This window comes from Galeopterus variegatus, unplaced genomic scaffold (assembly GCF_000696425.1).
Source record: "Galeopterus variegatus unplaced genomic scaffold, G_variegatus-3.0.2 Scaffold325, whole genome shotgun sequence".
NCBI lineage: Eukaryota > Metazoa > Chordata > Mammalia > Dermoptera > Cynocephalidae > Galeopterus > Galeopterus variegatus.
This window is the reverse complement of record NW_007726436.1, coordinates 16,663-43,908: the sequence shown is the minus strand read 5'-3', so window position 1 is coordinate 43,908 and position 27,246 is coordinate 16,663. Positions and strand designations below refer to the sequence as shown.

Genomic DNA, 27,246 nt, shown 5'->3' with positions numbered 1-27,246 from the left:
TTGCCGGTCCCCGGGCCGGGTGGGGGGCAAACAGGGGGGGTGGGGTCCGTTGGCGGGCACGGAAAAAAAAAAAAAAAAAAAAAAAAAAAAAAAAAATGCATCTACCCCAGGAGTTTCTTCCCCCCTCATATAAGTCAGTCTGTTTTTTTTTTTTTTTTTTTGTCTTTTTTCGTGTCCGGCAATGGATCGCAACCCTCAGTGTCGCGCCTGCACCGGGACTGGCAATGGGACTGCAACCCTCAGCGCTGCACCCGCACCTCGCTCAGCCAGTGAGCGGGAACCAGTCTGCATGTGGGATCCGAACCCTCAGCGGGAGCGCCGCCGCGCTCCCAAGCGGCACACTGCAGCAGTGCACCACCGGGCCGGCCCTAAGTCAGTCTGTTTTATAGTCAAAGGTATGTGTTGGTATTTTGCTTTGGAAAAATAGTTTTTAGGCTTCATTTTTATGTGTATTCAGTTTCCTGATCTGAATTGTACTCTCTAAGAGGCGAGCAGTAAATGTGCCCTTCTGCTTCTGTTGTAATCACTGTATCCCTGCCAGTGCTCAGCACACAGAGACACTTAATACCTCGTGTGTGGAGGGTCTTACCATGGCAGGCTTGGGATGCCAGCACCTTCTGGACAGTCAGTGGCAACGTCCCTTGGACACCTCCTGTGGTCTGGAGTAGCTAATGCATAAACACATTATTAACAGGAAAAGGAAATGGGACAATGAAGTCTTTCATGTGTGGTTCCTCTGTGTGAAACCCCAAAATAAGAGAAAAGCTTACCTCCACTTGTTCTCGAATAAATTCCTACAAAGCAAAAAGGAAAACACACATTAACCTACTATTATGTTACAACTTGTCCTTTGACAATTTACAAAATATCCCAATTTTCTTCTTTGAAATACACCTCCTGAAGGAGAGAGTTCTGGCAATACAGCACTTAGGTACAAATTTATTTATTGTAAGGCACTTTGAATATGAAATACCAAGACAATTGAATAGAACTGTTATTGAATGTAGAACATATTTAGCTACTGAAACTTCTTCTGGAGATAGCTCATCAACTAATGAGGTTATGTAACTGGTGAGAGTGGCCTTGATGATTCAACCAATTCAAAATGTCAGGGAGACTTCTCACTAAGAGGCTGTCTGTTTGTATTTATAACCTTTGCTAGAACTTTGGTGTAATATTACAACAAACTAAGAATAAATACACAACAATCATCAACAAAACCATGCACTTGGTATAACACTTGCTTAAATATCAACATAAGTAAATAGTCACTTTAGTTCCCACAGGCTTTTTTTGGACAATTCTCTTCAGGTCAAAAAGCTTATTTTCCAAGGCATTTTGTTGAGAAGTTTCTCCTCCTTTGTATATCTCTGTCCCTGGGGTAAACTTTTCAATAGTTATATCCCTGTATATATTAATATTAACAAAAGAAATCTAAAGAATTTTAAAGCAGACACTATTTCATGCTATCAATTTGTTTAACTTCTGCAGGTGAAAAAATGTTTTCAGATATGGCACATTTAGGGATTTCTTTACTCCTGGAAATGGCTACATATAAATCAGCTTCCTAAAGATTTCAACATGGTAGATTTTTTTAAAAAACAGACTGAAAAGATGCTCTCTCCTCCTTCATATACACTCTAGTTTGTCATGCTAATAAATGAACAGTTACCAAGAAATAGGTAGTGGATACTATTTTATATGTATTTTAAAAGCCACATCTTGGGCCGGCCCGTGGCTCACTCGGTAGAGTGCGGTGCTGATAACACCAAGGCCGCGGGTTCGGATCCTATATAGGGATGGCCCGGTTTGCTCACTGGCTGAGCGTGGTGCTGACAACACCAAGCCAAGGGTTGAGATCCCCTTACCGGTCATCTTTAAAAAAATAATAATAAATTAAATAAATAAATAAATAAATAAATAAAAGCCACATCTTTTCCCAAACAAACCTTAACAGAAAGATATCTCATAATACCCAACCCACTAACAAAGCTTAGTGTGGATGGCGATCCAACCTAACTTTGCTATTCTCTCTGTGCTTGTATATCTGGGACTATAAAACATCAGTTTGTAAGCCTGGTGAAGGGGATATGGGTCTCATTCTCAGTTCATTTCATATTTCAGTGATTCAATTAATGCTGGATAATTTAAATTATCATCAGGCTAGAAGACAAGACTTTACACAGAAGGATGTATTAATGATCTTTCAACTGCTAGGATTTAAGTAGCTACCTCCTTAAGACAGCAAAACTGTTCCAGCTTCTTCCAGAATCAACAAAATCTCTCCTGAGCAGCCTAACTTAACATAATCAAGATTTTCTGAAACCATAAGCTTTGTTTCAATTTGAAGTAAACTCCTTAACAGTAGTCTTTGAAGTTACTTCAAGAAAAGTTTTCATTATAATTTTCTGGTTAAACATGTAGGGATTGAATTACAATCAAAGATTTTAACATCCTATCTTTTGGACTCAAGACAATTTGGAGCAGGAGTCTTAGAGAAAATAAGCTCTGTGGGGAGAAAGAGCTCTGCTGAAAGCAAAGCAAAGGTTGTCTGATCAAAAGGCAATTTTGGAAAGGGTGAAATCAAGGTAATCCAAAAGCTGGCACTGTTAACTGCCTCTTCCTCTTGAATGTCTCCTCACCCTTAGCCTACAAACATGCCTAAGTCCCTTAAAACAAACAAAACTCCTTACTCAGCCTTGTGTCCTGCCCCACACTTCCCGACCACCCCAACATTTGTCTACATACAGAAGAGAGACAGAGTGATAGCTAAAGTTCTTGAAAGAGTAGTCTACTTAGCTTCACTTCCTCTCCCTTCGCCCATGCCTGACCCACTGCACTCTTGTCTTCTCCCCTCCTCGTCCCCAGGAAATGATTCCACAAGATAACCAATGTCCGCATCATAGCCAAATCCAACGTTTCAGGCATTACTTCTTGATGGCCATTGTTGACCATTCCCTTCTTGCTTAAAACTTCCCTTGGTTTTGCCAATATACTTTGTCTCCTGGTTTTCCTCCTCCCTCCATAACCAAACATTTTCAATCATCCTTACCGTTTCTGTCTCTTCAGCAGTAGCTTTCCAGACCTTTGTCAAAACACATACACCCTAAATGTTGGTGTTCCACAGGCTCTACCCTTTGCTCTCTTCCTTTTTTACTCTTCACATTCGCCCTGTACAATCTCACTTCCTCTAGGCCCTTCTCCAGCTTCTGAAATTATCAATATATATACACTGTTAACTCTCAAATAGATAGGTACAGGCCAGATTTGGTTCCCAAGTGCTAGATCTGTAAGTCTGCCTACCCAATGGATATCCCCACCTGATGTCACATTCACTGTGTCTAAACCTAGACTCATGATCTAACTTCCCAGCCAGGTGTGCTCCTCCTCATTTCCTTTCTCTGTCACTGGTACCACCATCTTTCCAGTCATATGAGCTAGAACCCTCAGAATAACTGTAACTTATCTCTTCTCCTTTATTCCTTTTATATTCTATAGCTCACCAGATCCTTTTGATCCTACTTCCCAAATTATGTCTCGGATATGTTCCTCCTCTCCATTTCCACTATTATTGACTTAGTCAAATCCTCGTTCTCTCTTATTTGAACCAGTGCAATAGCCTTTCAACTTCTCCCCTTGCCTCAAATCTTTCCCCGTCCCACAATTTAACCATTACTTCTATCTTCTAATTTTTTAGATATTACTAAAGTAATTCAGATTTCTAGACAAATGGTAGACTGAGTTGACGTAGATTTGCCTGTGCTCCAAACAGAGAGAGCTAGAGATAAAGATGGAGTAGAAACCATAATGAAAAAAGCAGGACACCATGAAAAGGACAAGCAGATTTGAAAAAGAACCAAAAAAAACTTCTGGAAGTAAAAAATATAGTCATTGAAATAAAAACCTCAGCGAATAAGTTAAATGTATAATTAAACAGCAGATGAAGACAGACTTTAGTTCACAGGAACATAAATGAGGAAATTTCCCAGAATGCCTCACAGAGAGATATAGCAATGGGAAATATAAAAGAGTTTAAGAGACAGGGAGAATGGACAAATAAGGTCCAGTAGACATCTGACAGGATTTCCAGGAGACAAGAAAGACTGGAGGAAGAAGCGATGTTTGAATTGATAATGACTGTATGCTTCCCAAATCAAAGCACAATTCATCTCACAAAGGAAATGATAGTAAGTCCATACAAAGATACATCACAGGGAAATTGCAGAACATCAAAGACAAAGAGAAAATCTTAAAAGCAACCAGAGAGAAAATCAGATTACCTACAGAATAATGATAATTAGATTGACAATGAACTGTAATGGCAAAAACAGAAAGTTAAAAGTCACGTAATATTTTCAAAATGCTGGGAGATAACTGGCAATGTAAAATTCTATTTTTAGCTAAACAATCATGCAAGGGTGAAGGTAAAATAAATATATTTTCAAAGACTGTTTCTCATTCATGGACTCAATAAGATATTGGTTATATCTGATTACTGACTATAAAATTACTGACCACCAGGGTATTCAAAACAAGGTGGAACTAAAATATTAGACAACAACATGGAAGATGGGAGGAGAATGATGGGAGATAAAGGGTTGTAAGGTTTTTGTACAGTTTAGGAAGAGGATAGAGAAACAAGGTTGGCCGGATAGCTTAGTTGGTTATGAGTGCAGCCTTGTAACACCAAGGTCAAGGGTTCAGATCCCTATACCGGCCAGCTGGCCAAAAAAAAAAAAAAAATTAGTTCAAAGAAGGAAGAGAAAAAATTACCTTTAAACTTTGCTAAGCATGTGTGCTAAAACTTAAGATTAATCTCTAAAAGGATACAAGTGGAGGGCCGGCCCGTGGCTCACTCGGGAGAGTATGGTGCTGACAACATCAATGCCACGGGTTCCTTAAGATTAATCTCTAAAAGGATACAAGTGGAGGGCCGGCCCGTGGCTCACTCGGGAGAGTGCGGTGCTGACAACATCAATGCCACGGGTTCGGATCCCTATATAAGGATGGCCGGTTAGCTCACTTGGGTGAGCGTGGTGCTGACAACACCAAGTCAAGGGTTAAGATCCCCTTACCGGTCATCTTTAAAGGACACAAATGGAATAGATAACTTCTAAACCAGTAAAGAAAAGAAAAAAAGAGAAATAAAACTGTAACAGAAAATAGGAAAGGAAGGGAGAAAAGACAACAAAGACAAAATAAATTATATTTTTTGTAAAAAAAAAAAAAAGAAACAATCAAAGAAAAACCAGTGGTCCTCTCTAACACTCCAATGCCACATCCCAGCAGTAGCTTTCAAAATCTTTACCAAAACACTTATGTAATCATATTTAAAATGTAATCTAAAATATATCTTATTCTCCTGCTCAAAATTATTCATTGGCTGCCTCTAGGATGAAATGCAAACTACTCAGCAGAGTATGCTAAATCCCTTTACGATTTGGCCTTGACAACCTATATAGTTTCATGTAGCCCCACTACTACTCCATAAATATTTTAATTCAAGCCATATCTACTGAGAGTTACCTAAACATAGGATCTGCTTCAAGTCTCTGATATGTGTTCTTCTGTCTAGAATGCCCTTCTCTCCTCTTCTGTACTTAGCAGGTTCCTATCATTCAATAAGACTTTTCTTAAGAAAACTACTTTTCTGTGAGTTTTTTTGACATCTACCTCCCTGGGCACACTAATCATTCTGTATTTTGAACATATACACTTTTGAACATACCTCTACTGGCAAAATTTCACTGTACTATAATTATTTAGATGTCCTCCTTCCTCACCTTGAGCTAATTTATCTATGAATTTCTAGCACTTGGCATACCACAGGTAAGTACCATAAATGTTTATTGAATAAAAGATGAATACAGAGAATCTCTAGACAAAATATGAGGTTACTATAACTCAGCAATTTCTTCAACATCTGCAGCTATCTTACCTCCACAATACTCTTGGTCACAGTAGACCTTCCTCTTCGAAGTTCATTGGCTTCTCTTTCTACAAAACAGAGTGGTACTTTTCCCACAAGGATCACTGAATCACTAGTATCTGGAAATATAAATTCAAGGCCCAGATCCTCCAGATTTTTGTGGTAACACCTAAAGACATAAACTCAAATGTAAAAGTATTACTTCATTCACACTTCAGTTCTGGTTCCAAATACTCACAAGCTGCTACAGGTTTTTAAAGTTGTATTGTTTTTCTCACAGTATGTATGTTTGTTTAGGATTTTATTATCAAATTTCATTTTTGAATTATAATAACCTTCATTTTTTTTCTCTTTTCTATTCAGAGAATCAATTTGTTTCTAAGTCTTGTTCCTAAGTTTTTATTCTTCACAGAGGAACTGCTAACTTCTTGTTGCTGGAACTTAAAGGAGTTTGGCAGAAAGAAAAGATCTGAGAATGTTCTGAAACAACATTAAAGCAGGGAGATAATTAAAAGCCCCAGGAACTGAGAAATCCTGATTAACGGATGTAAATAAATGGATCTGCCTCTAATATAAATTACGCCCCAGGGAAAAAGATTTATTGGCAATAGCATATTCCCAAAGCTGAAATAAATTGAGAGAGAATTCTCTTTTTCATTCTCAGTAATTTGTGCTGCCCAGAAGTGGGTAAATGTTCTATCTTATGACTCATTATATGATTTGCCCCTTCCTTGCATCCAGTGTTTTACTTTCTTCCCAATATGATTATGGTAATGAAAACTAAGAATCTAGAATGCACCAAGACAAAGCAGAGTGGAAGCAATTACTGTAGTTGCTTTGTTTTCAGAAAAAGCACAGAATAAACACTGATCCAAGAAATAAGAAGAGTGTTCTAAGCCAACTGCTGGAAAAAATTATCAGGGAAATTCTATTCTATACTCAACAGCTGTGATACAGTGGAAAGAACAGTATATGGAGTCAGAAAACCTGCCTTAGGGTGCCTGCTCTGCCACTTAATTGTTACAGCCTTGGACAAGTCAGGCAACCTCTCTTTGCCTCAGTTTCCTCATCTGAAAAATGGAACAATATTTATGCTTATAGCTTAGAGAATTATTGTGGGAATTTATACTGTTAACATCACATCCTCATGGTGGTACTAACCACAAGAGTCTCCTTTGTTCCTCCGTCACTGTTATCTCTAGTGGAGGAATTACAGTAGAAGACAGTAATTTTTTCCGACCAGAGACTTGTGGCTGCTGCTTCTCATAGGAATCTATTGGAAAAAAGACGAATGGGTTAAGAGTAGGAAGGGAAGTCTTCTTGATTCAGATGAAAATGATGCATGGTAAGGCACAGCCATGATATAATTATTCTAGCCCTTAGCAGTGTTTGCAAAGTTCAGTTTTAAACTTTGAATTTCCATTATTAAAGTCAAACTAATAAATATCCAGTCTGTTTACTCATTTAAGCAGTATTTTCTAAAATAAGAAATATAAGACTTAAATCTTACATTCCAGTAACACAAAGTTCCTGTAGTTAATAAATGTGGTTTTAATAACAGGTGAATTATGTGGATTACTGGAGAAATAGATGGGTTTCCCACACAATCCTATGACTTCAGATGGTCTTCTCTTTCCTTTAGAAGGGTTTCCCAGTCTCTGAAGAGAATTTGTACTATTCTCAAATGGTGCAGGTAAGAAAAACTTACTGTAGAAAGTAAGTTTTTCTAACACTGTTTTTACTATATCTTTCCCAACTCTTAGGCCTTTGTTTTGTAAGGAAAAGTGAAAATGGTAGTAATATCATTGTCATTCTAGTCCTCCCTAGGTCCTCACCTAACTCTTTGACATTGAGTTTTTTCATTACTTGACCACAGGAGTAAAGATTTTCCTGGTATTTTACCGCTTGGTGAACATGTTGCCTCATGATGATAAAAATGGGTAGCAAAAATTAAAAAGCATATATTGACTCTAGAATGATAAATAAAAAATTAGTGATATTTGTTGCTCTTGGGAGAGAAATTAGGTGGGATGGGGGACAAGGGTATAAAGGCGACTTTATTATATTCCCTTTTATACCTTTCAGAGTTGGATCTATTTGATTATACCACCTATTCAAAAGCAAGTTAAATTTGAAAATAACAACAATATATTGGGCCTTCTGATGCACTGTGAAGAAGGCACACCAAGGTCACATGGGCATATGGAAGGGCATCTTTGTGCTGGATGTCATAATGAAGTACCTCTGGGTTAATAATAAATATGGCAACATGCCTTTGACCATGTAAATAAGACCCACTTGTGTGTTAGCTTTTTTTTGCTGGTCATTATAGGGATCAAACCCTGGACCTTGGTGTTATCAGCACCACATTCTAACTAATTGAGCAAACCGGCCAGCTCTCACATATTTATTTTAAATTAGTAAAGTGAACTACTGTACTACATTTTTTTAGTTAGAAGCCAAACCAGAGGACTTCAGCTTAATATTTTAAACATATGAAGATACTTCAAAAAGACTGTGAAAAAACTGAATTAAAAAATAATACGAATCTTTCCACGAACTTTTTGAAACACCCTCATACAATGCATCTTTCCTCACAAAGGTCACAGTTAGAAAAATTCTTTCAGGTATACTAATCCTGATGGGGAGTCTCAAATGTTTTCTAATTGCAAACAGATCCTTACCAATAATAAGCTGCTCCAAACGGACACGCTCATGGGCAGCATGTTGATCCACCAAGACTAGCAGGTTTCCACCTACGAGATTAGCAAGGATTACTGGAGTTTCAGATTCTCAGATCCAGGTTAAAATAATCATGTTGTGTGAAGGGAGAAAAAGCTTAATTCAAACTATTTAACAGCACGAGCATAAGAGAAATCATACTGAGTGGTAATAATCGTACCTTTTATTTGCTAAAAAATTGAAATTATAGGGAAAATGATAAATTTATCCCTGATGAAAAGCTCTTTAGTTCCTCAGTATTTCATTTATAAAACAATGTTAAAGTCCTACATTCCTAATGTTTAAATACTGATTTTTCTTTATGAATTCCACTTTAATATAATGAAGGATCATTAACACATTATAATAATCAGCTGACCTTGATTAGCAAGCTACTCTGAAACCCACGAAGAATATATTTCTAGTACACTTTACAACAGAGGCCAGTAAATTTTTTTCTGTGAAGGGCTAGAAAGTAAATATTTTAGGCTTTTTGGGTCACACAGTTTGTCATGACTACTCAACTATTCATTTTGAGCCAAAGCAGCCACAGACAATATGTGAATATTGTAGATGTGTTCCAATAAATCTTTATTTGTGAACACTAAAATATGAATTTTATATAATTTTAATGTGTCAAGAACTATTATTCTCCCTTTGCTTTTTTCCCAACAATCTAAAAATGTAAAAACCATTTGTGACACCCTGGCTGTACAATAACAGGTGATGGGTGGATTTGCCCACAGGCTGTAGTCTGCCCTGGTTTGGACTGGGGCTTCTCAAACTTTCATGGGCATACATGTCACATGGGGATCTTATTAAAATGCAGACACAAGCTTCTACAATGCTAGCAAACTCCCAGATGATGCTGTTTACAGGCCACATTTTTGAGGAGAAAAGCTTTGGACTCTCAAATACAAGGGAGAAGGCAGAATGTCCTGACCCAAAAAGCCAAACCTACAGAGAAATCCCTTTCTCACAGACAGGAACACTGATTTTCAAAAACATTAGTATACTGTTCTAGCTTGTAATTTTATTACTCTTGACCAAAGGGTTGAGGTCTATTGCCATTGATTATATTGAAATAAAAGTTCTCCTCTTGAATTTGATCAAAATAGATAATACCTGTTTTCCTATTTTACCCTCATCCTCCTCCAGTCCCTCTCTTCCATGTCACAGACAGATTTCTGGGTCTATCCTGTGGTCTCCATTAGCATCATCAGCATCTTGCCTCATCTCTTCTCTGAAACAGCTCTCATTTGCTAAAGGCCCTAATCTCCACTGTCACAAAATCAAACGGTCCTCGTTTTACTTAGCATGTGTCTCAGCAGTGTTTGGCATGAAGTCGTGGCTTTGCAACACGACATTCTTCTGTTTTCCTCGTTTCTCTAGCTGTTCCTTCACAATCTCTTTTGTTGGTACACCCTTTTCTACCCAGCTGTTAGATGTTGAAATTATTCTACATTCAGGACCTCTCCTTGCTCTTTACTCTTTTTCTAGGTGATAAAATTTACACCCAGGACTTCAATGACCGACTTTATGCTGATGACTCACATTTATATCTCCATGTCTGACAGTTCTCCAGTCCAGACCTGTAATACCCAACCGCATTCTTGACATCTCTTCTTGAATATTTCAAAGAGAATTTAGGCTGACTTCATGATATTCACCCTCCCTACCTGCTCCACCTACAGCCTTGTCCTGCAGTATCATCCACTCAACTATGGCAGTCATCTCCAAGCTCTGTTGACTTTATCTCCTAAATATCTTTTCAATGGATTCACTTCTCTCTAGTCCACCCTGGTCCCAACTAACCATCTTTTCTTTTCTTTCTTTTTTTCTTCTCTCTTTCTCTTTCTCTGTCTTTTCTCTCTCTCCCTCTCTCCCTCCCTCCCTCTCTGTCTCTCTCCTTTCTCTTTCTCTCTTTCTGTCTTCCTTCCTTCCCTCCTTTCTTCCTTCCTTCCTTTCTTACTTTTTTGGGGCTCAGCTGCCTGGTTTCAGGGATCGAAACCTTTGACCTTGGCGTTATAACACCAAGAAAACTTCCCTGACTTCCCTGATGAAATCAAATCTCCCAGTATAGGTTCTTACAGCACCTTGTATCTCTCCTCCATAATGGGAGCTAAATTAAAATTTTATGTGTGTAATTATCTCTCTTGCATGTATATTTTTTCCCATCATTGTATCTCTAGGTCCTGGTATAGTCCCTGACATATAATAGGTACTCAATCAATATTAGAATTACTTTGAATAGTTGAATTAATTTTATTTACAAACCATTATTGTTTCATTAAAGCAGATCACCAAGCGATTCTATGTAACTCAATAAACCTAGCAGAGTTCATTATATAACCTTCCTATTATTATACAGAAAAAACATGAAAACATTATCAAAAAGTCAAATAATATAAATTATTTTGAAGAGTGAGGTTCCAGCTTTCCCCACTCTCATTTTCACTCCCAAAGTAACTACTGTTAATAATTTAATGTGTATCTTGTATATGTATATGTATATGTACACATGTATATAAAACTAAATGTACTTTAAACTGTTGTTTCATAATATTCTTAATTTAGATTGGTTTTCCCTAAGCTGTCCAAATCATTGAAATTGTATTGTATACCAAAAATAACCTTAAAAGAAGGTTATCAGAAGACCAGCTGGTTATTAGTCAAGGCTAACCTCCATTCTTACCTGCCTTGTCATTCTCTTCAGTCTTAGTGCTCATTAAACAGGCAATAAACTTGTTATCCACTTGCTGGAGAACCTGCCATACATTCAAATAAGTAGTACAACACTAAATAAAAATTAACAAAGGTTTATCTATATAAAAAGAGACAAACTGTACTTTATTTAGAGTTGTTTGCATTATAACACTCATATCTAAGACTGAGGTAAGGTGCTGATGAATCTGAGGGAGTCATTAGGAAGGATAAAAGGATGGGCAAGTACATGTTGTTTTGCCTCCCGTGGATTTGTCACCCCTTTCCCCCTGGGTGACGGAGCCGCCAAAGATTACTCAAAGCCCATCTCTTCTGAGAAGTGAAAAGCCCCAAAAAGGGGCTAATCTCCCGGAACCCTAAAGATAGAGGCATTCCTCCCATTTCTTGATCTTAGCAAACATTCTCTTCTTACAGCAATTTCCCAGTATCTTTACATATCAGTCACTGACCTGTCTGTCCTTTGAGCCAGCAACCTTGCTCTGCTATGATTCTTTATCTTACAACAGAGACTAGCCTGGGGAAAATTTCCTGTCCTTCGCAAGGCTAACATTTGAAACTGCAAGGCTTTGGAAAACCAGGCCCTGTGAAGTACATTTGCTTTATGTATACTCCATATCTGCCTCTATCTTGAGGGTACCAGGAGAATAACCCCTTTTCGGGACTTCTCACTGCTCAGAAGAGATGGGCTTTGAGTAATCTTTGGTGGCTCTGTCACCCAGGGGAATAAGGGTGACAAATCTGTGGGAGGCAAAGCAACAAGCACAGTGATCAGAAGACATAAAAGGCGAGAGACTACAAAGGAAGACTGACTAAGGCATTTAACAGAGAGATGCTGACAAAACTAGGGTAGATCTGAAATGTTCCCAACAGAATGATTAATAATAATAGGTAAAATGACCAGAGAATTATTAATATAACCAGAGACTGCTAACAAACAGGGCTGAAATAAATTTTAAAAATGTATGCAAAAGCAAGGAAAACCATTTAGAGAAGCTAGTCCATTAAAGTAATAAGTTAAAAGCCACTGGTGGCTTTAGACCTTGGTGGATCCTCTCTGTCCAGGTACATGGGGATCCCCCAATACCCTCTAATCTATACCACTGCCCCAGGGTTTGTTTCTGGATCAACTACTCATTTGCTCTGGTACCAGGTCAATGCCAGGTTAGGAGTATCTAGAACTGTCTAAATTCCTAGTTATTTTCCAAGACAGCCAAAATGGTGTACAGTGAGCAAAGCAGAAAAGCAGATGAGACAGGGTCTCTTTTGTTAATGGAACTCCTTAAAATGGGGTTTCCTAAGGCTTGGTAGCCTCACACAATAGAGGGTCATTTAAAAAAGGGCATTCTTGCATATTTAAGGACAATATCTCTAAAGCATTTTGTTGATGTATAAATTATTGTAAAATATAAAGTCAATATATAATCTTCTCCAGAAATACCCTAACAATCCTTGAAAGTGTGAGCCCAAATCTATAATTCACTCTCTGCAAACCTGCTTATACTATTAAAGACATTTCTTTCTTTGTAATTATGATTAATCCCTTGCTTTTTATTTTGATGATAAAAGTTCCAGTAAGATTAAAACAACAACATGTGTTTTGACCAGGGTGGTCTATATCATTAAATAAATCTAATTTCAGAAGAGTTAGTCTAGCTTAGACCTTCAAAGTCAATCTTTTACCTGCATTGAATGAATCATTTCTTTGGTGAAACGATAGGGATACAAGATGTTGTGAATTTTAACTGCTAAGCTCTCAGCCTGGCCACTGCTTACATCAACAGCAACCTAGAAAGACCCAGAACAAACATCATTTAAATTTTAATTTTTTATGTCTGCAGAACTGTTTTATAAAAGATATCAAAGTGCTTTTAAGACATTAATTTTCATATAACCTACTAGAGGTGGATTGGATTCAGGTAACTTACAGAAATTCAAAAGGCTCTGTGAAAAATTAGTCTTAAATAACAATTTTTGTTTATAGACAAAATTACTGACAAAAACCAATATTGTTTCAGAACAACAATTTTTCCATTCTCTATGATCAAGTCCTTAAAGACATCTTAATTGAAGACTCAGTATTCAGACGCTCATCTATTATACAACCTCATCAGTGATAACACACTGAGGAGAGAACATACTCCAGGTCGAATGATGAACTGTTCCTCCAGTAGAAGATTTACTACTTTATCTAATGATAACAGTTTTATTATCACCACCCTGAATACTTTGCCAAAGCTGCAAGTCAGGGTTTCTAAGAGTGGTAAACACATTCACTATTCACACACTGATTATACAAGTTTAATCCAAAATGCCCGAGATCCCCAAATGCTATGAATTCCGATTCCTCCTCTCTACATTAAACATTAATTCCCAAATAAATTATTTGGAAACATGCTCAGTTTGCATTCATAATTACAAATCAGTATAGTCATTCATGCCCATTCTGATTTTAAATGAAATTCTAACTTTAAAATAACAAGCAAAGAAAAATTGCTGCAGACCCACCTCTGGATAACGGGCAAATACTGGATTGTCCCACTCTGAGAACAAAGACTGAAGTGATTCACTACCAACAGCTTCATCCACTGTATCTAGGGCAAAAGGGGACAGGTAAAGTAGGCATCAAGAGCCCCAGGGAAAAGGGTGAATGGCATCTCTTGTTTTGTGTGCGGCAGCATCAAGAACAAAACTCGGACACGTTGTTCCTATATTCCACAAATGTTCAGTGTTTGCAGTATCTCTAAATTGTTTTGATCTGTTACTTTTTAAACTAGTGTCGATGACTGTATCTCTGGCCTTATAGCTTTTCTCCAAACTGCTTACAAGAGATATCTCAGAATACAAGTCCAGAAGTCCAAAACTATGGCTCAAATTAGTAACCTCACTGCCTTTAGGTAAAATAAACCTTATCTTTTACAAATAAATGAAAAATAATAGATGTCTGTAGCTTTTTTCGAAGAGTTTTGCTGAAATAAAACTACTGCAATATGGAATGCAACTCCAATCTTTTACAAACAAATAAAAAATAATAGATGTCTGTAGCTTTTTTCAAAGAGTTTTGCTTAGATAAAACTACTGCAATATGGAATGCAACTCCAATCTTTTTAAAAATAAACATTTCTCCAATCACGTGACATCACAGACTATGCATAATCACCCAGTATTGACCTCAAGTCTGGAAAAGTAATTTCTGATCTAAACGCATGCACTGAATTACTTAGTTCTGCTGTTAAATAGGGCCATGGGGAGTTCCCAGTTCCAGTAAGGCACAGCTGGCACCGATCAAGCTTAATGCAATCCTGCTTTGTTTTTTACATTAGGTGGTACAGTGTGTACTGGGTGTCACGACAATCTCTGTTAATGCTCCTACCTCTGTTATTCTGTCTCATCATAGTTCTCTCTTTCTGAGCTCTTGGAAGGAAAGGAAGAACAAGGTCGCTTCTAAAAGGATGACACCTGTACTGAGACCCTAAATATAAAAAAGAAAAACCTAGAAATTTGAGTTCAAAATATAAACTATTAAAAAATTAAATTACATAAAAACTTTCTGCACAAACTGAATCAAGACATAAGGTGGACTACTAAACACTTGATTAAGAATCAGAAGTTCTTTAAGGAAATTATTCTGCTCACCTAGGAATCTACATTAATGCTTAGTCCCATTATTCACCTATTCCATACAGAATGAAGACCTAGAATAGGTCACAGTGATCCTCAATGGGGGTGGGGGGGATTTTGCATGGGGTAGGGGAACATCTGGCAATGTTTTGAGACGTTTTTTGTTGTCACAACTTAGGAAAAGGGTGGTACTGGCATCTAGCAGATAAAGGCCAGGGATGCTGCTAAATATTCTACAATGCATAGGACAAACCCCACAACAAAGAATTATCAAGAGAAACCCTGTATTAGACATATAGTGGTACTTAACTGTCATCCACAATTTGGTATAGGCTTCACAAATCTCCAATTTATATGTCTCTTATCCCCAACATATGTTGGGCTAACATATGTTGGGGATAACATTTATCTCATTATATTACAATTATGTTTAGATAGCTGTCTTCCCTAATGGACTGAACTCCTCAAAGAAAAGTCAGTTAATCTGCAATGTGACAGCACCTAGCACAGTGTGAATGATCAACAAATGTTGAACAGGCTGGCTGGTTAGCTCACTAGGTTAGAGCCTGGTTTCCCCATACCAGCCAACCACCAAAAAAACACAAAGAAATGCCACAAATACTGAATGAATAGATGAATGAATGAAAGGTTCTCAATTCAAACTTCAAAGTCTGGTAAAATCTGGCCCCAATTCTACCCTTTTCTCTGAAGGATAATCAGATTTGAGTTTTAAAAACAATGCTGAATTTGACAGTTGTTTGTTTGTTTGTTTTAAAGATGACCGGAAAGGGGATCTTAACCCTTGACTTGGTGTTGTCAGCACCAGGCTCTCCCAAGTGAGCTGACTGGCCATCCCTATATAGGGATCTGAACCCGCGGCCTTGGTGTTATCAGCACCACACTCTCCCAAGTGAGTCACGGGCCAGCCCTTTGACAGTTTTTGAACAGGAGCAAAACATGATGAAAGTATTATTTCAAAAAGATAAATCTGTTGGACAAAAACTGGAGAGAGAGAGGTTAAGAATGATAAATTGAAGATATGAGAAGGAATAAGATTTATTGTTGGTAATGGAAAGGACTGAGTTAAAGACATTTTAAAGAAAAAATTGCTAGGGCTTGGGGATTGACACCACTCCATAAAATTACCTTTACAGATCCTCTCTTCTGTATGATAAAATTTACCTATTAATTAATCTCATGTAACATTTTTATGTATGGCTCAACAATGTCCTTATGTCCTGCTGTACGTCAGCCATTTTCAGAAAGGAAACATTCTATGCTATGTGAACAGAGAGTGCTAAGGAGCCATCTTTCCATGGAGCTTGTTTCTATACCAAAAATATTTTTCATTACGAAATTGAGTTAACATGACCTTCAAAATCGCACTACAAGATATGCTAATCCAGAAAGTTAAGTACACTGAAGTGTTTTAAACATCTAGATTTATTTAACAGGAGCAGATGTTTATATTAAGTATGGCAGTAAGATTTCCCTCTTTGTTTTAGCAACAACTATCTCATAGTTTAATGTAATCCAGTTATTTTTTGGCACTGTATTGGAAGCAGCTGCATTTCAGGAAGATGAAGTGCCAGTGCCTTAGATTTACCTCTGATAAGCATTCAGTATAAGTCAGGACATAAAACTACACAGATTGAAAGGCACATAAAGTTGCTTTAGGAGCAACTTGATAGTCTCAGGAGCAATACTGAAAGAAAAGGGTTTTCTACTCCTATTTAATACTTTGAAAGTTACTACAGTGATTATTTTTTCACAAGGAAAATACTGAAAAAAACTGAAAAGTAAAGGTCTTATTTAACCTTAAATAAATCAGAGACTCCTGCTAGAGATAGTAGTCATACTAAGGAGAAATTATAAATTGATTTGCAATTACATTCATACAATTTACATTCTTCTGCCGCATTTAAGACTTTAAATATGTAAGCAGATTTCATGTTTATCCTCCTAGGGCAAAGCCAAGATGATAACCAGATGGAATTCAGCTTTACCATTTCCCAACATGTGGCTCTCAATACACTGCCAAAACAATGTCACTTTTAATGCTGACTGAGACCTGAGAACCCAGAGTCCTAGTCCAGGCTCTAATGTAGCCTTGTGGTGTGGTCTAAAAGCCACATTATTGTCTTCCTGAATAACAGCTACTTATACCATAAACAGATCAAGTGGATTGCCATATACACTATCATATAAAGTATATTTGAAAAGTATAGTTACAGAAGTACATACTTAAACTATATTTTGAAAAATGTACGAGCAAGTATTACTTTCTGGGGTAAAAAAGTTCATAAATATAGTACTGTACTGAGCCACAGATTTTACTGGGAAACCTAGGAGGATTGCAGAATCATTCTGTTCCTCAATCTGAGAACCACAGAAAGAAATTTCCAAAAAAATACCACATTGGCACTGTAGGTGACTTTAAAGACAATTTTCTAGATCTGTGTGTTTGGGAGGGAAGGGAGAGTAGGGTAGGAAAGCAGTTGCATTTCATCTTCTTAGCTATTAATAGTACCGTCTGCATTAAAATTTGACTGTCTCGCCCTCTCTCTTACACATACATACACCCATAGACACATATACATACACTTATATCCCATATCAGTTTTTCATTGTTTCTATATTTAAATAGTGTTGAACCTAGAGAATCTTCATACACCATAAATTTAACATATACTTCGTATGTTTTGTCTTCAAAATGTTCTATCTGCTGAGATCTTTTTTTTTAAATTAGCATATTCACTGTTACAAGTCATACTTATTCTTTATGCCCCTTATCCAATCTCTCCCCTTCCCTCTGCCCCTCCCCCTGAGACCATCTCTTTGAACAATGATTATCTTACTCTTTGGCCATTATTCCCATCTTTGAAAGCATTTCATGCCAGTGAACACTATATACTTACCATTCTCAAGTATGACATCCACAGCCACAGTTGTCAGGTCTTTAGTACAAGCAGTCTGAATATCCTCAGTAGGAGCAACGAATGTACTAAGTCCAGTAATTTTGTTGATATAAACCATTCTTCCCAGGGCTAAATCAAAATGCTGCTGCCAATCCAAAGAACATGTGTTTGACTCTTCATTTTCAGAACAAGCTCTTGCTTTTGATTTCTCACTCTGAAAACAAATTCCATTTTGGTCAGCTGTGGAATCTTCTACCTGACTCATTAACATTCTACTGGGAGAGTCAGGACTTTCTATTTGTTGTTCTGAAGCTCTGACAAGAACATCTGAATCTTTATTTATAACTTTAGAACTACAGGGTTCTAGAATCAAAGGAGTTTCTGATATTACAGAGTTCTCTGTTGTACTGTTGTTAAAATGTGCTTCACTATCTTTATTGAAGGAATTATCCCGTGTGACAGATTCTGACACTGGGATGATGCTACTCTCTGTTTTTTTATGCTCATTTTTAAATAACTTACAAAAATCTAGGGTTAACCTACTGCACAAGTCACTGTCTATCCTACAACAATCTGAATTTGGAAGTTCATTTAAATGACTCATCATCTCCATTGTTTGAGTCTCTTTTTCCGACCCCTTCAATCTGGATAATTTAGAGGCTAGTGATTCAGCTGACTTCTCAACATCCAAAGGCTTTCTGTTAAAGTGAGATAACTCCTGTAGAGTTATAGGACTTTCTCTCAAACAAGGAATCTGTTGGTCCAAACAATCTTCTTCCTTGGACAATGGAAACTTCTCTGAGTAAAGGATGTGACTTACTGGTTGACAACTATCATGTGAATCATTATGCTTCATAGTTGTGATTTTACAAATATCAGAGTTGTGTAAGTGGTCCTTGTCCTTGGGTGGAATGTCAGGTTCAACCGGAGGACTGAGATTAATAGTGACTTCAATATTATTTTCCCGCACTTCTGTATCCACAGGATTTTTAACCTTCCCAAATTGCCTCTTAAACTTCTCTAAAGATCCTAGTTGTGAACTCAAGCATAGCTTCTTACGTGCTGTGAGTTTGGAGGAACCAACCATTTTACCTGTGTTTTTACTACCATTTGAAACATGTCTATACCAAGGGAAAGAAGAGGATGTATCAGTTAATAAGCAACCTGTGTGTGATTTTTTACTATGTTCCTGAAAAACAGCAAAATTTTTATAAGTTCCTACAAGTTTGTTCTCTAGCCCATAACTTATATCTGTTCTGCAAAATTTCTTCTTGGGCAGTTGAGCAGATTCTTTACTTAAAGTGCTGGTTAAATCTTCAACGTTTGGAGTCTCGACTGAATGATGTGTTCCATTTCCAAATGTTTCTTGGGCATTTGCAGGACCAGGTTGAACATAATTTTTAAATGAATGTTCTGTTTCAGTTAACTTAGTTTGCTCATTTTGTACCACATGAGTTACAAAGCCAGTGGAACATAATTTAACTTGTCCATAACTAAAAACATTTATTCTTCCCCAATTATTGGGTTCTTTTTTTTTCTCTTTCTCTCTCTGAGGACTATGTACTCTCAATAATGTTGTCTCAAAAGGCAGAGGTTGGTATCCCATTTCAGTAGCATCTTTAAATCTCTCTAGTCGATTCTGAATTCTATTATTTTTCTGGATGCTGGCAGCCATGCTGTTAACAGTAGTACCTACTTTCTGTATTTCTAGATCTTCTGCACCCTCCTCAAAGTGATGTGGTGCCTGAAAAGGGCTTGAAAACATTTCTGAACTTGTTCCACATGGATTTTCTAATGAGTTATTTTCCAAGCAAGATTTTTTATGTTTCTCATTTTTTCCTGATTCTGATGCTTCAACTGTCTCTTGTTCCAACATCCTTGATTCTGAACAAGAGCTATCTTTGTTGTGTAAAGATGACTCTGTCATTTTACCATGGCCTGGGCCATCTGTTTCATAAGTGCATAAAAATGAATCATCTGTCATTTTTTTGATAGCTCCTGAATCCCTTGACTTCTCTGTGTTTATGTTTCCTACAGTAGCTTTTCTTTTCACAGCTTTTGACTGCAAATTAAACATTTCATAGGAATCCAAAATATTATTACATGCCTCCTGGAAACTTCCCTTGTCACACTTCTCATCAGAGTAGACATGTTTCTGAAGAGTAGCACCAAATAAACTAAAATCATTATCTTCAATAAATTCCTTAATGTCCTCACCTGATAATTCCACAAATAATCTTTCTTGCTTTAAAAACATTTTCACTCCTTCCTGAATGCAAACCAAGAGAGTATCCCAGTTCTGAAACTCAATCAGAGTTTTTGCTGGCTCCATGCATACATCATATTCACAGAATTGGCACTGCACATTTATTACATATATCCCATAGAGTTCTGGGGTAGACCGATGCCGAGGACCTGAATTCATTTGCCTACTGGCAGAGCCATTCTTTGGCTTGCATATAACACTTTCTTTCCTTAATAAAAAGTCAATTAGTTTATGCAGCTTTGTCCTTAAAACTAGTCTTTTGTTCACAAACAAAAACTGCATATTCTTATTATAATGTGCTTCAGAGCTGATATAGCCACTAATGTCAAACTCCTTATATTTAAAATTTATTTCTCTTAACTTTTGGGACTTACCCAGTCCATAAATTTGACAAAATCGGGAACATATGTCTTTGGTTCTAGGGAGCTGAAGAACCATGGAACCAGAAACATCATTTCTCAAAGAGAAAGAAATGGAAGGGTGCATGAGTGAGAGAGCTTCTATTCTCTGCCTAACCTTCTCAAACTCTAGTCTAGGATCCATGCATTTTCTCCTTACAGGTAACTGGTAAAATAGGTTATATACTGTTACTGTTGTCCCAGCACTTGGTCTAGTCAAATCAGCTTCACAGGCTTTCAGGGCTTTTCCATTCTGAAACAGTTTCACAAAAGTTTTCATTGTGCTGTTTTTCTTGGATGAAATTTCCACAGCGCTGGCCATGTCAGCTATACTTGCCAAGGCCTCCCCTCGGAAACCATAAAACCTTGGGTTCTCCAAGTCCTGTACCGAGTTGCATTTACTAGTGAAGTAACGATTTCCCACCTTGTCTACATCATCACTCCCCATCCCAAATCCATTGTCTATCACTTGAACTTGGAAGGTCTCCATATTTACCCTGATGGCCACACATTTTGCTTCAGCATCAACACTATTGAGAGCAAGTTCCTCAACACATTGGCCTAGGGAGCTTATGGCCAAACCAGAACGCAATTTGGCTTGTACTTCAACTGACAAACACTTGATCATGGCAGGTAGAGAGCTGGTAAGAATGCCAGGCACTGGTTTCCTTCTCTAACTGGAAATAATTGCCTATGGGAGGAAAAAAACACACACACACTATCAAAGCTTCAGAGATATAAAGCATTACCCATTTCTCTCAAGCATTATGAAGAAATATCATTTGAGGTAAATGAAATCTTTTTTATTAAACCAAATTGTGAAAACAAAACAAAATTATACCTCTGATCTCTAGGCAGATCACACAGCTCATGCTTGGTGTAATGAGTTAAACATCCAAAGGAGCATTCATAATTTCATAATTTTCACTGCTCCTTTCTAAATCCCACATGCCCTAAAGTGAAATCATAATTACACTTGAAGTTGACCCATAAAGACAGTATTGAAAATTCTAACCGCGTCACCAAAAACAGATGCCTAAATTAAATTCAGTTAAGAAACATTAGCTAGAGATTATTCATGAAATAAAATGTCCAAGCTAGTTTCATAACGTTTATACATTACACAATAACTATGACTTTTAGAAAAAAACTTATAATGAAGTGCTAAGACATTGTAATAAGAAAGATGAAGAAGCAACAGGAGGAAGTAAAAACAAACTGTATCAAGGAGAGATGGGCATTAAGAGATTATTATTATTACTGGTTAAATGCAGTTGCCTCGGGAAAGGATAAGGCAGGAAAATTCCTTTTCATATAAGCTTTTCTTTACCATCTGATTTTTAAATCTTGTTCACGTATTACTTTGAAAAAAAGCCTTTAGAAGGTTCTTACTAATACTCATTTTTGGTCTTTTCAGGTGGGCATAAAATACCTTGGCAATAATAAAGACAGCACGGGGTTGTCTGAACTTGATTTTAAGTTTTCTTGCAAGTTAGAAAAAAGAAAAGACTCTAGAGCCATTAAATGTCCCCCTTTCTTCCTAAGTGAGGCAGCAGCACGGGCTGGACCTCTCGCAGGTGGTAGGGTTGTTTTTCCAAACCAGGGCAGATCAGGGCTATAACTGCGGTACTTCTGATCACTTCTAAGGTAATGAATCGGCATTTCCTGATTACATCCCAGTCCGTTCAGGGCCGCAGAGCCAGGGACACACGGGACGAATCGGCCGGTCCAGAGCTAGCAAAGCCGAAAGCCGGGTGGGCCGAGCAGGCCGCGCTCCCCGACTGCCTCAGGCTCCGCCCCGCCCTCCCGGCCCCCGCCTCGGGCCCCCGCGCCCGCAGCGCGGCCCTTGCGCCTCTGGCTCCGAAAAGCCAGCCCGCAGCGGTCACCAGGACCCGCCTCGAGTTAGAGGAGCACCCGGAATCAGCCCTGCGTTCCGTGCTTTCCCCCAAGTCACCTCATTCACGCTTCATCAATTCTAGGATACCAACCGCCTCACGAGCCGGACGCGCGCACTTGGCTGGCGAGGCTCGTGCACGCCCGAGCCCACGAGCATGCGCTTCTGCGGGACTCGCCGAGAACACGCACTCGTTGGCGACACCCCTGGGCGCATGCGCACCAGGTGCATCCCGGCTGAATTCAGGCGTCCCAGGGTCTCTTCACACGGGTACCTCCAATTCTCCATCGTTATCCGCTTTTGGCATGGTGTGAAAGGCTCTTTCTAGCCATTTTTACTTTTGCTGTTACGTTTTTCCTTTTCTCACTCTTTCTCCTTTGTACGTACTACCACTTAATTCAATAGTGTATGTATTTGACTTATTTGCTTATTATCCTCTCTCACTAGAGAGGATAGAATGTAAGCTCTATGAAGGCAGGAGTTCTGTTTTGTTTACTGCTGTATCCCCGTGGCCAAGAACAGTGCTGGCCCTATGGTAGGCACTCTGAATAAATCTAGAGCCTTCCATCTTAGAATTATAGCATTTCAGAGCTGGGAAAGACGGAGACACAAGCTCAACTATTTTAATTTACAAATGAGGACACCAAGACACACTTTACTGATTTTTTTTTTGGTATGGTCCCAATGCCACTGCAGCTTCTTTACTTACTGAAGGAGAGCAAAACTTTACCAACACTGAGAATAAAGTGTTTTGGGAATTGTTAACCAATCCTGTTTTTGCTTCCCGTCTCATTTTCATTGAAATCTTATTTTTTTAAAAAATAGGAATTTACGACAAATTTGTCTGACCCAGTAAGTTTTTGATATATACTTGTTTAATGACTAACCAAACCAAATCAGACTTCTAGTGCTGATTAACCAAAATTCTGATTATTGCTTATATTAGTTTTCTGGGGCTGCTATAACAAAATACCACAGACTGGGTGGCTTAAACAGCATAAGTTTATTTTCTCTCAGTTCTGGAGACTAGAAGTCTGGGATCAAGGTGTTGGCAGAGAGGCCTCTCTCTTTGGCTTGTAGATGGCCATCTTCACATGATCTTTCATCTGTGCAAGCATATGTCTGTGTCCAAATTTCCTCTTCTTATAATGACACCAGTCACGTTGGATTAGGACCTATCCTAGTAGCCTCATTTAATTTCAGTTGCCTCTTTAAAGTCCCTATCTCCAAATACAATCACTTTCTGAGGTACTAGGGATTAGGACTTCAACATATGAATTTTGCAGGGACACAGTTCAGCCCGTAACATTACTTTACATGACTTTTTTACCCAGAGGAAAGGAATAACAATAGAAGTTCCAGAAAACTAAAAGTAATTAGTCCAAAACATCATTTGAACAAAACTAACAAAACTGAACTTGTGGTGTTTGTTCTTATTAGGCACACAATCTCCTAAAGAAAACTTCATGAAAACCATTTAAATAAATGATTCAAAGTAACTGCTAACTTTCTTTTTCTTTGAGGCCTCTTTAAATTACCTCCAAGTACTCTTCCCACAGATGTTTATTGAATAAATATCTCTTATTTTGCCCAAAAGACAGCTCACTGAAGATTGAAAAAAAAAAAGACCCTAAGCAGAAGGTTCTAATGTGTTTTTATTGATTAGAACTATGTACAACTGTAATCCTTTCAACATACATGTAATTTACAATAACATTCAAATATCTGATACTAAAATAATTTACTGACAAATTCTAATATTGAACACAGAATAGTTCTATCTCTATTAACAATAAAAACCAAAACCACTGAGTTTATTCTGGAAAATTTAAATTCAGGCCATTATTTCACAATTTGGAAATCTGAGTAATCCAACTTTAAGATGACTTTCTCATTGTTGAAGTTTGCTGTGTCAATGTGCGATTTGGGACTTCCTCTTGTCTTAAGCCATTCCTGCATATGACGCACCTTGGACATGGGACCTTGCAATTGTCCTTGTACTGTGCCCTGGTCAGTGTTCTGGACCCAGCCTACCAATCCCAGCTTTTTACTCTCAGCCTAAGGAGAAAAAAAGAGTGAGCCAGTGAGATTGAACAAAACAAAATGAGACTACAATCTTTTTGCCAGAATCATCATGGCCTAGAAGCAAGCCACTGAAACTAATTTGATATTGTCCAGAACAGTCAAAACAGAAAGACAGCAAGGAGGATCTCATTGGTGGTCTTAATTAATATCAAGTGTTGGCCACTTGACTCCATTTCCTCCTTCTACCCTATAAAATCAAGGCACTAGAATTTTTCACTATGTAGTCAATTTGGTTAAGTACTAAAGACCTAAGTCCTAAACAGATGCTTTCAAAATGATCCCCTAAGGCTGATTGTTGTTAGGACACTGGGCTGTATCTTGCTCATTTTTCCTTCTCCAAATCAAGAATCTATTAGGTATGTGAAATGAAAAAAGCATGAAGTTATCTGATCCTTCTTTTTGTCTTTAACCAGGACCACACCTAAACAAATCCAGATGAATTAGTGTCCATCATATCCTTAAAGATCATTAGAGAATATTTCACAATTTCCTGGGCAATTCATCCTGTTGTTCTCACTGTAGAGAAACTGTCTAACCCAACATCTTTATGTTGCATCCAAAGTCCACTTTCTGCCATCCTCCTACAGAAAGAAAGCAGCTGGTGATCAGCCTCTGGACACCTAACTTTCATGAGACTACATTACTATTAGGTTTTCTTTGACTTCCTTTTCTTCTGTCTAAGTAATCACAATGTCTTTAAAGTTGAATAAGCTTATAAAGACCATCTAATCATTGTAGTGGCTCTTTTCTTAGCCTCTTCAGTGTTCTTTCCTTTAAGTCATTAAACTGTGGCAAGATTGAAAATTTAGGAAAGGAAATAATGTTTTAGAGGTAATTTTATTTTTGTATAAATATATAATTAGCATTTTATGAAAGTCATTGATTGTTAAAGTAATCTATCTGAATAAAAGGAGTTGGATTACAACAGAAAATGGGAGTTAACATGATTGCATGTCCAAATGCCAGAGTGGTGATCTAGTAAATGTGGGAGATTGTTGGAGTTGGCCAAAGAAAACGTTATGCACAGCAAAAAAAATGTTTGATGAGGAACTGAAGTATTTATCAAATCAGTTATGTTCAAAGCAAAGACATGTTTACATAATGAACAAGAGACTCCAGTCAAATAAATAACAGTTTAAGGGATACAGAGGAAATTAAGGAATGAAGAAAAATAGGAGATACCTACACCATGCACTACTAAGTGCCAAAGAAGATAGCATAAAAGAATGCTGAGAATGGATTTTGAGGAAGGCTCCATATACAACTGACTTCATAAAACAATTTCACTCTTCTGCTTCAAATGAACACACCATGCACTACTAAGTGCCAAAGAAGATAGCATAAAAGAATGCTGAGAATGGATTTTGACGAAGGCTCCATATACAACTGACTTCATAAAACAATTTCACTCTTCTGCTTCAAATGAATCTAGGGGAGTTGGCTATCTCTAGTTCTTAGGGTTACCAAATATGGTAAATAGCTATAAAAATGTGCAGTTTTGAGCAGGTTATAACAGTCAAATAAAACTTTAAATTGCAATGTGATTTATCTGAACTTCTGAGAGTGAACAACACACTCCAGAATTTGACTGGTGTTGAGAATGGGAATTTACTACAGGTTGCATTTGTGCACTCAATTCTGTTCTTATTTTTTAAATGATAGGGTAATGTTGCTGATTCATGTTCAGTTTTGAATATCTGTCTAAACAGGTAAACAGTGTTTTTCCCCTAAGAAAATTCCAAAAAGCTAATTCTACTTCATAACTACCTTTCTGTTTACACAGTCATCAGACAACATTTTAAGGAATATAATCACCAACACTAGCTGCAATCTAAAAAGAAATCTCTCCCCCTCCCACAACCAGGCACACTGCGCCAGTGCCTTGGGGCCCACCTGGGAACTGAGGCATGGATCTGGGGACCAGACACACCCCACAACCAGGCACACCACTAGCGCCAAGGAGAATGCCAAAAACATCACCTCCATGTGGGTGGCGCATCACAGCCACCACAATAACCATGGCTGCCATGAAAGCAACTAGATGCCACAACCACCACATAGATGGTCCACCAACCACTGAAGTACATTGACACAAGGAGAGTCACCAGCAGAGATAAAGAAGAGGATGTCTCTCTCCACAAAGCCCATTTCGGAGTGACAGAAGAAGCATTCTGCTCTCTGATAATATTGGGGTACCTTATCACACCTCTCAGCATTGGACAGATCATCTAGGCAACAAATCAACAGAGTAATCATTATTCTTTCAGAAGGAGAGAAGAAATCTAGGGTAATCAGAGGGGGAGCGGGGAGGGAAAGGGGGATGGGGGAGATTGGACAAGGGGCATAAAGAACAATTACACTTTGTAACAATATATATGCTAGTAATATTGATTTGATCAACATATCTCGATGTTGAACCCCCAAAATATGTATAATCAATTTTGATTCAATAAAAAATGAAATAAATAAATAAATAAATAAAAAAGAAAAAGAAAGTCTCCTCAAATCAATAACCTAGAATTCCACTTTAGGACACAGGAAAAAGTAGAGCAAACTAAACCCAAAACAAGCAGAAAAAATGAAATAATAAAGATTAGAGGGGCCGGCCCGGTGGCGCACTGCTACAGTGCGCCGCTTGGGAGCGCGGTGGCGCTCCCGCCGAGGGTTCGGATCCCACATACAGACCGGTTCCC

At 37.9% G+C, this 27,246-nt stretch overlaps 2 protein-coding genes across 6 annotated transcripts in view; both read right to left on the bottom strand.

Moving 5' to 3' along the window:
• Positions 1 to 21,256, bottom strand: part of MLH3 (mutL homolog 3) — a 25,793-nt gene extending 4,537 nt beyond the window's left edge. Inside the window, exons 1-10 of one of the 4 annotated variants that reach the window (XM_008567496.1) lie at positions 17,911 to 21,256; positions 14,745 to 14,843; positions 13,880 to 13,965; positions 13,055 to 13,159; positions 11,346 to 11,418; positions 8,614 to 8,685; positions 7,091 to 7,202; positions 5,939 to 6,098; positions 771 to 794; positions 590 to 668 (exon numbers count right to left, since the gene is read on the bottom strand). In XM_008567496.1, coding sequence (XP_008565718.1) covers positions 590 to 668; positions 771 to 794; positions 5,939 to 6,098; positions 7,091 to 7,202; positions 8,614 to 8,685; positions 11,346 to 11,418; positions 13,055 to 13,159; positions 13,880 to 13,965; positions 14,745 to 14,843; positions 17,911 to 21,202 — 4,102 coding nt within the window. In that variant the 5' untranslated portion in view covers positions 21,203 to 21,256. The remainder of the gene's footprint in view (positions 1 to 589; positions 669 to 770; positions 795 to 5,938; positions 6,099 to 7,090; positions 7,203 to 8,613; positions 8,686 to 11,345; positions 11,419 to 13,054; positions 13,160 to 13,879; positions 13,966 to 14,744; positions 14,844 to 17,910) is intronic. The other 3 variants (XM_008567500.1, XM_008567499.1, XM_008567497.1) reach the window with 3 other exon arrangements.
• A 2,849-nt stretch (positions 21,257 to 24,105) lies between these two features.
• Positions 24,106 to 27,246, bottom strand: part of ACYP1 (acylphosphatase 1, erythrocyte (common) type) — a 9,990-nt gene continuing 6,849 nt past the window's right edge. For both annotated transcript variants that reach the window (XM_008567495.1, XM_008567494.1), the window contains exon 3: positions 24,106 to 24,526. In XM_008567495.1, the coding sequence (XP_008565717.1) occupies positions 24,311 to 24,526 (216 nt within the window). In that variant the 3' untranslated portion in view covers positions 24,106 to 24,310. The remainder of the gene's footprint in view (positions 24,527 to 27,246) is intronic.